The sequence below is a fragment of the Aptenodytes forsteri genome, unplaced genomic scaffold (genome assembly GCF_000699145.1).
Source record: "Aptenodytes forsteri isolate BGI_AS27 unplaced genomic scaffold, ASM69914v1 Scaffold184, whole genome shotgun sequence".
Taxonomy (NCBI): Eukaryota; Metazoa; Chordata; class Aves; order Sphenisciformes; family Spheniscidae; genus Aptenodytes; species Aptenodytes forsteri.
Genome location: NW_008796078.1, coordinates 247666 through 262808, shown reverse-complemented (window position 1 = coordinate 262808; position 15143 = coordinate 247666). Strand labels below are relative to the sequence as shown.

General features: G+C 41.6%; 1 protein-coding gene across 1 annotated transcript in view; it reads left to right on the top strand.

Moving 5' to 3' along the window:
• Nucleotides 1–7692: 7692 nt before the first annotated feature.
• Nucleotides 7693–15143, top strand: part of WDFY1 (WD repeat and FYVE domain containing 1) — a 21180-nt gene continuing 13729 nt past the window's right edge. The window contains exons 1-4 of the mRNA XM_019474026.1: nt 7693–7758; nt 9996–10069; nt 11293–11347; nt 12705–12855. Of these exons, the coding sequence (XP_019329571.1) occupies nt 7752–7758; nt 9996–10069; nt 11293–11347; nt 12705–12855 (287 nt within the window). The 5' untranslated portion in view covers nt 7693–7751. The remainder of the gene's footprint in view (nt 7759–9995; nt 10070–11292; nt 11348–12704; nt 12856–15143) is intronic.

The window sequence follows — 15143 nt, the reverse complement described above, 5'->3', positions numbered from 1 at the left end:
GGGGGGGGAGATCAGTTTTTACGCTGTAACTTTGCCAGGAGACACGCAGCCGTGACTCTTTTCCTGGAGCCGTAAGGAAATAACCGGAGCTGCAGTTGGAGGGAGGAAAATAACATTACCCGACTTCCCGCTGTGGGAGGGAGGCAGCGGCTCAGCCCGCGCGGCTGCGGGTGGGAGCGGGGCTTGGGGGCGCGGAGCTGACGGCGTTTCCCTGCTGATGGGGAAGCAGCCGTGGTACCTCAGGCGTGCTTCCCGGCCCCTGCGAAGCAGGGGGGAAAAGCGCGACTCGTTCGTGTGTGCGTGCAAGGGTTCTGCAGTGGTCGTGAGCAGAACCAAAAATGTGGGAACGTGTTTTTCCTCCGCCTTCAGCTGTGCTGGCTGAGTCACTTTGGAGGGACGTTACTGCTTCCCCCGTCTGTCGGGAGTAGTCGGAGCTCCCCGAGCTGCTTCAGTCAAAACAAGCCCCTTCTGATGGCTGAGTCTGAAGGTCTCAAACCTGCTTCGTCCTGGCTGAAACAGTTCAGGGAGTGAGTTGGCAGATCTGAGGGGAGAGGTGGTGATGAGCTGCCGAGGACAGTGGTTTCTGGTTGGAAGGGAGTCTAATCCAGAGTCTAATTCAGAGTCTAATCCTGATCTTCGGCACTGGCTCCGCATAGGATGCGAAACATCTGTCACAAAAGCTGGTAATGTCATTAAGCAGTTATTCAGATGAAACAAAAAGGGAAATGAGGAAGCAAGTACCATAGAGGGTTGTTGGCTAGGATAGAGGTGGGGTGTCTGCAGTGTAGTGGTGAGAGCTGGAATTTCTCCTGTGCTATGTGGAAAGCGACTTTTAAATGTGAAGAGGGGTAGGAGATGCTTCTTAGGAGCTCCTGTCCAGAAACTGCGGCAGTGTTTGAAAGGAGCACGTTAAAGTATGAAAGTGCGTTCTTTGAGATGTAGCTTGGTGGAGGGATAATTCTACTGTTATAATATAAAACTTTTAAAACTGAATTTGCATTAATTTTTGCTTGAATTCTCATTTGAAAAGCCTGACCGAGTGCTGAAAATCAGCAGAGCTATGGTGTTACCTGAACTGGTAAACGAGGTTTTCTGGCATTTATTTTTAAGTCAAAAAGAGCAAACGGACCAGCTAGCAACAGCACATGCTAACTTGATAAGCTTACTCTTAGCCAAGGCATTCAGGATTTGGGAACAGACCAAGTGCAAAGGATGTAAGCTTGTCCTGGTTTAAGTGACCTTTACCAGATATTGTTAGTTTTTCATTAGCTGGCATTAAAGCAACAAAATTTGTATAGGACGTGTCATGGTGCTCTTATGCAGATCAGGTAGGAACACTGTCAAATTTGTCATACTTCTCAGTGACCTGGCAACATAATTGATATTAAAAAATGTGAAGCTATAGCCGCACTTATTGGTGCTGATTATCAGCACTTCTGAGAAATCGGAAAGTGCTAGTCTATCTTCACTCCCTGTGGAGAGGCAGTAAGAATGTACCTTTCATTGGCATGCCAAGAATTGTTTTCAAGTGCCAGCTGAACTCTGAAAACAGGCAGTAGAAGTAGTTGAATTTGGAAGAGCAAGACTTAATAAATAGTTCTTTAAACTGGCTAGTTGGATTCCACTTTCCCCCCCCCCTTTTTTTTCCCTGAAGATTAGCGTACTTAATTCTTAGATTAATTATCAGGACTGGAGTAAAAACTCATCACTGAATTCTAAAAGCCTGAAGTACAAATGTTGTAAGTTTGGGGTAACAAGGCAAAGATTTCCTTATGTTGTTTAAAGGCTATTTGAAAATATTTTTCTGAAGCATTTGGAGTCGGGCTCCTATTCCTCAAAAATACTTTTTTCAGCCATCGGATTGGGTGCCTGTTGTAATAGACAGTCAAAGAAGTGCTCTTAAGTGCGTTAATATTAGCGTTAGGGTTATACCATCAACTTCTGGCACATGGCAGATATCCTGAACTTCTTTCCCAAGCTTCCAGATTGCTGGAGTTTTGGGTGCTGGAAGCATTCAGCACAGCGTTAGCAGGATCAGAGGATCAAAGGCATATGTGCTTCTCAAACTGTACAATTAGATATCGACGTATTAAATATTTTCATGCTCTCAGACTGCAGGACATCATACTGTGCAACGTGTGCACTGAAAGGTGGGTAACGGAGGGAGACGGAGTCTTGTGACTCCGCAGAACAGCACCTGCCTCTTCAGAGCTTGATTTTGCAACTTAGTAGGGCTTCTTAGAGTTTGAAATGCAGTTTCCTACCTGGTGAAGAGGTAAACTGCTTCCTTCACTGTAGTAATGCCTATGTAAAAGCAGCAGGATTGAAGTCTTGACCCTTTGAAGCAGTAGTACGTACTGCTCCTTGTTGAACCATGGCAGTAATTGTACCTAGCTTGCAGCAAGCAGTGACACTCGGATGTGTTAGGTATGTTTTCTGGCTTTGACTGGAAGATGGACTTGGTTGGTCTCTTCCTTTCCTGTGGAAGTGACTTTCTGTAGTACGTGTTGGATAACAGGTTTTGGATGGGACTGAGCAGCTTCCTTTTTAGTCCACTCTATGTGCGGTTGTTCCGGTATCTTAGTACTGTGCAGGATGAAGTTGGCTTTTTGGGTGCCACTGTGGGCTCAATCTTAACATGTTTGTGTTCAGTTTGTTTTGATGCGCTTCCTGAAGGAGAGAAGAGGAAGTAGCAATTTTAAAGAGTTCATATCTGAGTTAAACCTGAACAGAATTTCATGGTACAGGCTTGCAGAGGCTTGCCTGTTGCAGACAATGCCAGCCTTTAAACTTAAAGGTCTAATGCTGAAAGTTAGCAGTCCGCACGCTTAGACTGTGTTGGTAAGAGCCGAGGATGCAGCTGCATCTTTATCTGGGCAAGTTTTGATGTCAGATACAGACCTGTGCAAGGAGAGCAGAGGCCGTTACCCACCTTTGGTGTGTGTAAATTTCTGAGAGAAGCTTTGGACTCCAGGCTAAATTTGTGTAGCCTGCCTTACTATGGGAGTTTACTTAGATATTTAAACTTTCAGAAACTGTTGCACTGTATTACCTCTAATCTGGGATACCTCCTACAGTACACCAAAGCCCACTCGCTCACATATCCTTCATCTACAGTTTAACATGTTATCAAACTTGCTGCTTTCCTGTTTGTTCACTAAAAATGGGGCGTAGGTGTTAATACTGCATAACTGATCATACTGTTAGCAGCAAGCAAAGTACAGAGTTCAAGAAGCGAAAGAGCTGCTGTGTACACCAAAAGAATAGGGCCAAAGTATTTTTTATTACATCTTAATACAGCTAAGGCTGTCAAGTATTTCATAATAACCAGTCAGAGGAATGCGTTTACAAGTTAAGTAGTGAGGAAAACATTGGTGCGCATTCTCCAGGAGTGTTGTAGATTATCCTCTCATTAGAGGAGTTGTAGTTCTTTCCATTTTAAATAGTATTACCTAGAATGAGAAGTAATGGTTCTATTTTTTTTTTTTGAGGGTACAAAAGATGCCATAGTAGATCTGTGAATACAAATAAAAATCTGGCTCTTTTTTAAAGTTTTGAAGCCAAAAAAAAAAAAGCAAGAATACGTGCAGGAGTTAAATAGTTAATTTTCCCAGTCTGATTTTTCAGCAGGATACTTGTCATCTGGGAAACTTTCTCAGAACTTACCTAGAAAGGATGACTAACTCTGTGTCCCTACGGGCATCTTGCCTGATCCTGGCTCCAAGACAGCGTTTGGAATTGTTGCAGTGTGTCCCTCAGCCTGGGCAGCCAGCTCAGGTACCAGCTGTGAGTTAGATCCGTCTGCTCGAGGCTGGTTCAGTGTTTTCTCGGAGCTGAGACAGGCCAGCGTGGGCTGCGCTGATCTGGGATACAGTCAAATCTCTGGACTTAGCCTTATTATCCTTGTTCTTAGCAGACAAATAACTAAAGCAAGATGAGCGTTTCCCAGCTGTAGTTGGGGATGCTGAGGGAGGATAAGCTAGTGTACAAGACCCTAAATGCAAGATGAAGGTATTATGTTTACCACGGGCTAACAGGATCTCTAGAGTCACTAGCCCATCTGAATGCTGGTGTTCTGTGACCATCAGCAGCTGCTATTGCATTGGAACTGCTGCTTAAGTTGCGATATTAGGGGGGGGTTTTTGGTTATGGAACTTAAAACATTAGTTTTGCCCAATATTTAGTGAGCAGAAATTCTATAAAAAGCATCAACTGCAAGCTGTGTCCTTGAGCTTGCATTGCACTGTGATTAAACCAGATTCCTAATGCTGTTTTGGGAACACGATCAATAGCAGTCTAAATATTTCCGGTTTATTTTGACTACCAGAAAAATGCAGTCTTCTGTTCTTGCTAGGAAAGCAATTGTTAGTGATGGATTTCAGATAGGAAAGCAATTGTTAGTGGTTTGAAGGTGTTGGGAAGATGTAGTTCTTGGAACAGGGCTAGTGTAGCTGCGTAGTACTTGCAGCAGTGCTTGTATTGTAACAAGTCTGGATTTGCGTGCTAATCTTTTGTCACTTCTTTCTCCCTGACGTACCTGCATTTGGCTTTTAGAGGGCAGCTTATGTGGCATGAGCACAAATACTATTGGAACGCTGAAGGATTTGCTCTGCTCTCGAACCCCAATTTTTTTCTTCAGCGGTGTTGGGTGCTTACTCACTCTGTAAAAGAAACAGCAATTGAGAACAATCAAAATCCTTAGAAATTGGTAAGACCACACTCGGTATTGCTTAAAGATGGCTTTTGTGTGTGTTTCTTTATATCACGTAAAAAAACCACAACCAAAAAACCCCTTTGAATACAAAAACCTCTTCTATAAATGTGCATGCTTTCTGCCTGAAAGCAACTTCTGGTTCAACACTCAATGTTAGGGAAGTTTGGAGGTCTTTTTTTAGTCTTGTTTTACTTCCTCCTGCCGCTCTGATGTTTGAGTCTGCTGTAATTTAAAAAGTATGTATCTATCTCTGGATGCTCCTTAATGGATTTCAACATTTTTCCATCCTTACTGAGACTGCAGTCAAACAAACCTGTGTCTTTCTAGGCCCTTAATAGGGAATGCTTAAGGAGAGGTGAGTGGTAGCCAGCTCTTCTCGGGTACTGAGCACAAGCCTCTTCATTAAATAAAGACCAGGTTTTGAGAAGAGTGCTAAAGACTCTAGGGTTGATATGGTCGTTCTCATAATAAAACAATTTCATGGTAGAAGGAGACTGTGGAAGCGGCATTACTGAAGGACTTCTCTAGTCCTTTAAGCTAGAACGGGTATTTCACAAATTAATTTGTCCTAACAAAAGGAGATGCACCACAACAACAGGTCTATAGGAGAGAGAATCGAGGAGAAGTGGGATTTTGGCACAGGTTATTTGCTGACTGCTGTGAAACAATCTCTTCAAATTTTGCTCAGTCAGAGCTTTGTATAATTAGATATAAAGCTGTCTGACAGCTTATCTTTGCAAGCATGAGGCTAGGGAAGTCTAAATCTTACTTAAACCAAAATAAGAAGCTTTCAGAAGTTAATTTTGCCAACTCTTGCAGCTATTTGCTTAGGCTCTCAACGTTAGTGAGGGACTGTATTGTTGATGATCGGTGCACAAATTATACTTCCAGGAAATAATTTGCTTAGAAAAAGCAAATCCTTGCTTCCTTTATATTAATTCTATGATTCTGTAATTCCTAGTTTATTATAATCGACCAGAATACCGAGAAGAAACGAAGTCTACTTTGGGAAAATCAGCAATGCACGATCTCAATCACTACGCTAACTCCTAGTCTTTTTATATCAAAAATAATTACGCGATTTTGGCTAGAAGTGAGAGAGTTGAATTAGTAATGGTGGAAGCCACCATCTGAGATGTTCAGAACAGTTTGAGTATGATGGAACTGCTTTAAAAAGCCGTTAAAAATGCATAGGTGCTAACCCATGCTGCTGCTGGCATTTGCATCATAAGAATGACTTGGAAGAATTGGGGTTTTTTTCGTTTTTCTTATGTTATCAAGAAATAGCAACTGCTCTTCTGAAGTGTTAACTTTCTGACCATGAGGCAGGGTGTTGATTACTGTAAAGAGGAAGTGATAGCTTTTAAGAGACAGTCTTAATGCAAAATATTTAATGGACTGGAGTAATGTGCATTTGCCACTGAACTGGTGGAAAAGTGACTTGATTCAAAAGCTGAAAATCATTGTTTTGAGGCAGTGTGTACTCAGCTGTATTGATTTCAAGTTTTAGAAAAGGAAAGTAGTACGTTAAGGGTGGGCATTGTCTGCTTTATTTTTGAGTGGTCTTTTAAAGAAAAGCCCTTAAATGGATTACAAAATTAGAATGCTGCCTTTATATCTGAAACCTGAAAAGTTCTAGTCCTGATGCAAGATACCAGTCCCCTCCTGTGCTCTTTCTGTTAAACTCTTACTGGCAATCCTACGTGATGTTTAGCAAATCTATTCCCTAGTTTTTTTCTAAAAAACTCTAAATACCAGGCCTTTATTTAGCTAAAAGTAAATAGAACAACTCATCTCAACAAAGTCTCTTGACAGTATTTCCAGGTACACATATTTACAGAGCATTTAGGTTTCCATTTAGGAATGTGGAAGTTGGATTTACACAGTAACAAGAAGGCAAACAATGGTTTGGAGAGGAAATTTCAAGTAGACTTAAAATAACCTTAACACTGTCTACATGTGTGCTCTTAACTTCTTGATGTAGATTCCCTTCAAATGTGCCTATTGTAGGAATGGTTTTAATTGACAATAACTTTCCACTTCCTTGCTGATTCTCTTATATTCCTCCTCCCAGGATTTGACAGTCATGAGACTGGTATAATGCTAAATGTTCTCAAGACTGGTTTTCCTTTCCCTCCAAGGCCTGATTCTGGAAGGTTACAAACTAAAAACAATTTTATAAAGAGCCTTAGCATGCTGTCCAAGTCGTTGTCTTCAATTCCTATTTGACTGGCTAATCGATCCTATTTGTATTTAGGCCAGAGGAGCAGTGCAATGTAACAGTGCTACTAACGTTGCTTGTCCTTTGTGTTCGTACATGAGGGAGTAGAGGCATGGCTTAGAGGAAATAATACTGAACTAGAAATGATGTCCTCTGTGGATCCATACGTCAATATTTGCGGATGGAGATGTCAGTAATATGCTGGTCTGGAGGATGGGGTGCTCCTGTTACTAATATTCAGTATTTGGCTTGCTGAAGGATGAGTTGAACAGAGAAGCTGTAAAAATTCAAAAGTTTAGACTTCCATAATGGAATGATTTGCACTTCTTTTTTTTTAAACATATCAAACACTTAATCTGCTATAAAACAAGGTGTGGTTTGCTCTGCCAAAGCTGGAAAGTTCCTGCAACTTGAATTTGACTTAAATCAGCCAGAGCCAAGGAGAAGGAATTAAAGGGATGCAATATGTAGCAATTTCTGAGGTGAGCTGAAATAGTATTTCCATTTCATATTCAATGTATAAATAGTTTTGAAGAAAGCTCTTCAGAATCCAAGGGAGGCTGCTCTTAGTACTATTATTCCTGTTACGTTAGAGTACTATTGGAGTACTATTACTCTGTTACGTTGTTCCTCTATTATGTTTGAGTAGCACAAAAGCTAAGAGAATTGGAGCTGATATATAAGCAATGAACCGGTTCAGATGCAAGGGATGAGGCGCTTACAACTGTCTTCTCCCCGCTCTTCCCATGACACAGAACAATACGAGTATGGCTGAAGAGAGACAGCGGACAATACTGGCCCAGCATCTATCACACCATGTCATGTAAGTACAATGCTGGAGATGGTAAGTGATGGCCAAGCATAGCGTGGGTTTTGTACCTGTGCTGTGTGTGGGAATACCTCCTTCCCATTTCCCCAAGTGCTGGATTCACTCGATGATCTTGAATTTGGGAACTTTGCAGCAACACTAGCTCAGACTTTAATTTGAAACTAGCTGCACAGTGGGTGAGATCTAAGGCAGCATTCTGTCAGAACCAGATCCTTCACCAGGTAAATCACTGTGTGGGTCTGCAGCTGTAGATGTCTCAAATGCTGGCAAATAACTCATCTGCCAAATAAGTGAGCTTTTCAAACCACTAGCTGAAAGTTCAGACATAAGAATATTCTCTGCTTTCCAAGCTGTGCATCTTTTTTTTCTTTTTCTTTTTTTTTCCCCAGCATTTAGATTATTAAGAAAGCAATACCGAGGAGCAGCTTCAGTGTTGAGTAGATCTTGAGTGTCAGTTTGCTTTTTTGATTTTGAAACATCACTCAGCCTGGGTGCTTTGCTGTAACTTCTTTAATGTAGAGTTGCCACCTAGCCACATACCACATATAAAAAGAAGGAATACAATGACAAAATAAAATGTCATACGAACAAAGGATAGTCTTTGGAATGACAATTTCTGGAGTAATTTGTATGCAAATGTTAAAAGACCAAAGAATTGGACTCCTTGATGTTCTGTGTCTTTTCAGCTGCAGGCTGAGTAGCCTAGGGTCTAGATTAGAAATGCCACCCATAATCTTTTTTTTTCCTAATAGTTATCAATTTTCTAAACAGATTATTCAGATTGTGCTCTAAAAGGGTTTATACAAAATAAAGTGTGCCTGTAGGTAGTTCCAAGAGATGGACTCATCCTTATGCAGTATGACCACTGTAATCATAGAATCATTGAGGTTGGAAAAGACCTCTAAGATCATCGAGTCCAACCGTCAACCCAACACCACCATGTCCACTAAACCATGTCCCTAAGTGCCTCATCTACTCGTCTTTTAAATACCTCCAGGGATGGGGACTCCACCACTTCCCTGGGCAGCCTGTTCCAATGTTTCACCACTTTCAGTACAGAAATTTTTCCTTACATCCAATCTAAACCTCCCCTGGCGCAACTTGAGGCCATTTCCTCTCGTCCTATCGCTTGTTACTTGGGAGAAGAGACCGACCCCCACCTCGCTACAACCTCCTTTCAGGTGGTTGTAGAGAGCGATGAGGTCTCCCCTCAGCCTCCTTTTCTCCAGGCTAAACAACCCCAGTTCCCTCAGCCGCTCCTCATCAGACTTGTTCTCCAGACCCCTCACCAGCCTCGTTGCCCTTCTCTGGACACGCTCCAGCACCTCAATGTCCTTCTTGTAGTGAGGGGCCCAAAACTGAACACAGTATTCGAGGTGCGGCCTCACCAGTGCCGAGTACAGGGGCATGATCACTTCCCTAAATTAATATTCCAGACTGTCTTGTCTGGCTTTCAGTTTCTAAAAACGCCTTCAAGGCCACATTTTCTGAGGGTCTTGGAGAAGAAGGTGTTAGTTTAGAACGCTGTATCTTTCTCATCCTTGTAATCTGCAAGTTTAATGAGGACATTCTTCAGTGAAATTTTTTTGCAAAAATTTTATTAGGACACCTTATTGTAATTTTGTTGTCATTGCTTTTTCACATCTATTTTAGCCCTTAATTTCAAAAAGGGAAGTAGGTCTTTAGAGGTTTTCTGCTAAAAGAGATTGTATGTAACCTCAAAAATATGAGTCTCCTTAAAGTTACAGATGTTGAGACATGATTCCATGTGAAGTTGACATGCAATGACATATTTCTGTCTAGCACTTTTCTCTTGTAATGATGCAGTCCTCAAATGTAAAGAACAGAATATTGTTCTTGTATACAACTCAGGGCTCCATCTGAGATAATTTTAGTGAGCTCAAGTTCCTAAGTGTAACCAGCTGCGCATGCTGTTGCTGCTAGCTAGGCTTTCAGCCTGCGTAAAATTTCTCTTATGGAGTTGCACCTTGTGGCAGGAAATCATGTTTGCATATGGTTCCTAGCGGTATATCTGAGTTACTGTAGTAGTGTACCTTTCCTCAGCTTCACATATGGGAATTTAACTGTCTCACCAAGGGACATTATCTATGCAGACTAATTTCTGTCAAGCTACTTGTTCTGAGTGAAAGAATTGGTTTTAATAAAAGTGATGTGTATCCTAATACCTCTCTTTCAATACCTGTAATGTGCTTGCTTTTTTTTTTTGACAGCGCCATGTTCAGCCATGGCTTATCATCATGACAGCAGACGAATATTTGTAGGCCAGGATAATGGAGCTATCATGGTAAGTTGCTGTGACTTTTCTTCAGAATGTAGATTAGAATTGCTTAGATTGTCTGTGAGCACCCGGTGTTGCTGGTAGCTGATAATTTGTTTTCTTTCCCTTCTTTTTGGAATGCAGCTGCTACTAAATGGCTGAACTTCTTGGCAGTTCACCTGAGATGTACATGGGAGGACTGCAAATAAGCAAGGGTTCTTCTGGCTAGATGTGAGCCAGCTAGCCTCAAGAAGTCATTGAGCCATTAGTGTAGCAGTGGACCCAAAGAATTACACTTCGTCAAGGAATTATTTTGAGGAGTACATTAAGCTGGGCAGAGTGCCATGGTGATGCACTAATGAGGGTTGTGAACTGCAGCTAGCTTGCATCTGGCCAGAAGTATGGATCTGCCTATATCTCGCCATGCGGGTGTCTCTGGATTTTCTTGCTGCAGATCTTTTTACGATGTGGAAATTTCAACGCTAGCTCTAAAATTACAAGAGGCAGGGTTGGTTTCTTTTCTTTCTGGGAAGTCTTCCTTCTGTCTTTCTATACTCTCACTGTAATTGCTCTCCCTCTCCTGGAGAGCAGATACATATGGCAGAAAAGAAAGAGGGTCTGTATTCTTCCCCACTTTTCTTGGCAAAGGAAGGGGGTCTTGTGACTCCCAGATGCTTTAATGGTTTCCTTTCTCTATGAAAATAACGTCAAAATAGTAACTGTCCTATAAGGAGCCAGGGTACTGCATGAGTGTCATAAATAGTGATTCTACTGATAACTACTGTGAATAAGACTACACAGAACTATATAGAATAGTGATTCTAGTGATAACTACTTGAAATTGTAAACTGAGACTTTTAAAATTTCAGTAAGCCTAATGGATCAAATAGAGAATACTCTCACTTAAATCTGGCCATTATGAAGTCTCAGATACTTAAATCCTAAATACTGCAAGATACAATTTTGTTTGTTTCTGCTGGGGACAAATGAGATCTTATCTCTCATATAATCTTCCTTTAGCAAACTCTGTTCTGAAAGGGTGCTCCCTGTTGAAAATGTAGTTCACTAATAACCTTAATTTACAGTTGGTGTGTCAGTGTGCTATGCCCCAGCCTGAGGAACTGCTAGTTTTTAGTGAGATATACTGCTGCTATGCAAATTTTGGTCTGTGAGGCTACTGCTCTTTTTTGGGTATCACTATTGCTTATGTCACTGCGGTATCTTTTCTAATGGTTCCACTTTGCTTTTAGGAGTTTCATGTTTCAGAGGACTTTAATAAGATGAACTTTGTGAAGACGTATCCAGGTAAACTGTTAACCAGTGTCTGTGCTAACATTTGTGTGAAGGGGAGGCATCTAAAATGCTTGGGAAAGTGGACGCCGTCACAGATTAATCAAGTCCAAATATGCTTTAAATCTGACTGACCTTCTAGTTGTCACATAGTTGGGGATAGCTGCCATAAGACAAATGTTCTGTTATTGAGTAATCCTCAGTCAGCTGAGTCTGAGTTGCAGTCATTATCATTAAGTTCAGTACATCATTAGCCTGCGAGCGTAATGAGCCAGAACTAGTGAGTTCAGATTTTGCTCTTCAAGTGGAGTAGTTCTGCTGCATGAATGTTAGGGTAAGAGCATTCTAAAGGTGCATTTTGGTATTTGCAATTTCCGTCCTTACTTTCTGTAATCACTGGGCTCGGTTACTTCTAGCTGAAGATAAGAGTCCTTGCCTTCTCTGTCATCTTAGGAGAGCAACAGGGATGAAAAAGATCTTATTTTTTCCGGTACATGGGGAATAGGGATTGTTCTAATATTTATGGAGGTGCTAATTTCAGCATTTGTCTGCACATCCTTAAAAGAAGTAAAGTTGATTGCTGGTTAAAATTGGAATATTAATGTGAAAGGCCTGAAGGAGACTCTTGAAGACTGGAGATTATGTAGTGAAACAAAGTGCAGTTTGTCTTATGACTCCCTGACACTGATAGAAGCAATGTTCTTGCTTAGAAGAAAAAGACCTTGTTCTTAAAGCAACAAAACCCCCTTTTATCCTAAGGAAGATGACTTGGCAACTCAGTCAAGGGAAGTACTTGCATCTTGGGGGGCAGGGGGGGCTTCTTTCTAATGCTCATGTAACTTCTTGCTTAGTGGCAGCATTCTAAACAAAGCTGGGTGGGATTTGGTTGCTGTCACGGGTAGCAGCTTGAGTGCCATGGACTAGATACACTTTCAAGTGCTTAAAAGCATGAATCTGAGCATAGCTCCCCTGGGGTCAGGAAAAGAGGCACTTAAAGCAATTAGGTTTTTTAGATGTGTTACATTACTCCCCAGAAGTCCTGGCCTAACAAGAGGAAGCTGAGGGTTTGCCTGCTCCGTCACCAGAACATCTTGGGTATCTGGGCTGAACTCAGCTTCTCTCTCTGTGGGAGAAAGGCTTAAATTAGCTGACTGACATGTTTGGTTCACTTAAGCTATTCAGAAGGCAAATACCAAGCAGAACAATGCTAGCCTTTTAATTCAGCCTAGAGGCAAGTATAATATGATGGTAAAAATGTCTCCCTGGGGCATCGCTTAGATACCATCTTTGACCTATGGCTCTCTGAATTAGAACGTAAGAACACATCACTGATTTTTAGGAAAAACTAGCCAGAATCTTTTTCTTCCCACAGCTCATCAGAATCGAGTGTCTGCTATTACTTTCTGCCTGACGTCAGAGTGGGTTATCAGCACTGGTCATGACAAGTGTATCAGCTGGATGTGCACCAGGAGTGGGAGTATGCTGGGGAGACATTACTTCACCTCTTGGGCTTCATGTCTACAGTATCCTTTGAAAAAAGATAGCTACCCTGAAACTGGAAGAGCACTTTGTTCCTTGAGCTCACTTTGTTCCCTCCTTTTCATGTAAAAAGCTGGAGTGAAATCTCTTGCAAGTCTGCAAACCCTTATTCAGACTGGATGTTTAATACCTTTATTTCTGTTAGCTGTTGTTAGGTAGTAGAAGGGGATGTTGTGACCTTGAGTTACAGAAATCGCACTGTGTACTAGTTCCTTATTTTGAGATGTTTGTCTGTAGCATCTCGTGGAAGTGACTAGTAACTGTATCTATAGCCTGGCCTGTACACTTCCTAGGCGGGTCACTTGGTTCAACAGATGCCAGTGTGCATTTGAGTCCTTCGAGAGCATAAAACATCATGAAAACCCTTTGGACTGCTTTAATTTTTCTGTCTTGGCTCATGTCAATCTTTTCTATCTTTAAGCTACAGGGTGCGTTGAAACTTTATTCATTACTAGTAGTAATTTGTCTGTGTGCAGTTTGCTTTCCTGCAAATTGCTTTTAACTGCAGCATTTGTAGCTTAAGAACTCCGGTTGTCTCTTCAGCTGTAAGTACTTCAGGGCATTCTTTATCCTATGTAAAAGACAAACCCAGAAACTTAAAGTGTAGTTCATATATCAAAACTTTTGAGCATGAGTTAAATACTTTAAATTCTAAAACTATTTTTTAGCACTTGTTAATGGTGGCAGTTTAGATGTGGCTGGACAGTAATTGGAGGTAGCGGTTGGTGTATGAGGATTAATGGCAGTAATGTTGTAGAAGTGGCATGATTCAAAAGCTGAAGGAGGTCAACTACATCTCTTGAAAAAATAAAGACCTCTCTAGATTGCTATATATCTGTGTAGTGCTAAGAAACGAGGAGGAAAGCTAACTGCTTGGTTGCCAGCAGCATGTCTAGCCTTCTGAGGTCTCCCACCTGGGCAGACCCTGCCTTACTGACTGAAGAGCTGATGGGTTTGTATTGTTGTACCGTTGCTCCTTTTTGCTGTCCTTCTTGTAGAGTTCAGGGGGGTTGTGTCCCGCAAAACATTTCATGTACAGCTCGCCTCAGCTGAATGCAGCACAGAACTGTGTGCGTGTGTGTGTTAGGAGACTAGCTCACAGAACAGTCTGGTGCCTCTGAGCCTCACTATTTGAATTCAATGGGTTCTATACCTAATGCTATTGCAAATAATGGAACAGTTTATTACGAAAATGGAGAAAAGAATATGACCTTTTCTATCAAGATAAAAATAAATTTCGAGTGAAGACCATGGCATTTGAAAATGCATTGTAATTGATCCTGCCTTTGGACTTGTATTTGGAAGAACTAGCTTTCTGGTGTGTGTACTAGGTGCTTGGCTTCCCTGTCAGGAGGTTCCTTAGGAGTTATTTGTTAATGATCCTATGTGTAAGCCTCTGAAAAACACAGCAGGGTGCCTATTCTTTACGGATTAGCGGGGATAATGCTAGCCTGAACTTCCAAGATGAAGAAAGGATCACGTGTTTAGGGACTTAGTGGATTTGTTGAAAACTAATTGTTTATCTCAAGATTCTGAAGGCTTAAGAGACTGCAGAATGTCATCCAATGGCAAAACCTCTGCTTTTTCAGTTATGGTGGTGGGCGCTTTGGTACATTGACTTTTTGAAGTTAATCTTTTCTGTTGCGTAGAATAGGCTACTACGCTAGCTGCTGCTTGTGTTTTTGCGTGGCTCCAGGAGGACAGGTGAGTTTATACACAGCTCTTGGGTTATGTGGTGTCAGCTGTATGGGTTTTTTGTAGCTCTTGCTTATATCCTGAATAGCGAAAGTCTTCTAAAGGTGGCAAATGATCTAGTTCCATCCAGCTTGCTATGCTTTAGTTTCTGGAGACAGTAGTTACATAGTGACGAAAACTGAATATCAGAAAACTCTTATGATGTATAATGCTTTTGCCAAACGTGCCACCTTGTTAATAGATCCCATGTTAGGATGTGGGCTGGCTTTTATGTTGGTGTTAAATGACAGAACCCTTTCTGAAATACAGATCAGTCTTTGATACCGTGCTCAAGGACCTGCATCAGTGTCGTGGTTTAACCCCAGTCGGCAAGCAAGCGCCACACAGCTGCCTGCTTACCCTCCCGCCCCGGTGGGATGGGGGAGAGAATCGGAAGGGTAAAAGTAAGAAAACTTGTGGGTTGAGATAAGAACAGTTTAATACTTGAAATAATAGAATAATAGTAATAATAAATTGTAATGAAAAGTAAAACAAGCGGGGGGAGAGAGAGAGGAAAAGACCCAAGGGGAAAAAAAAA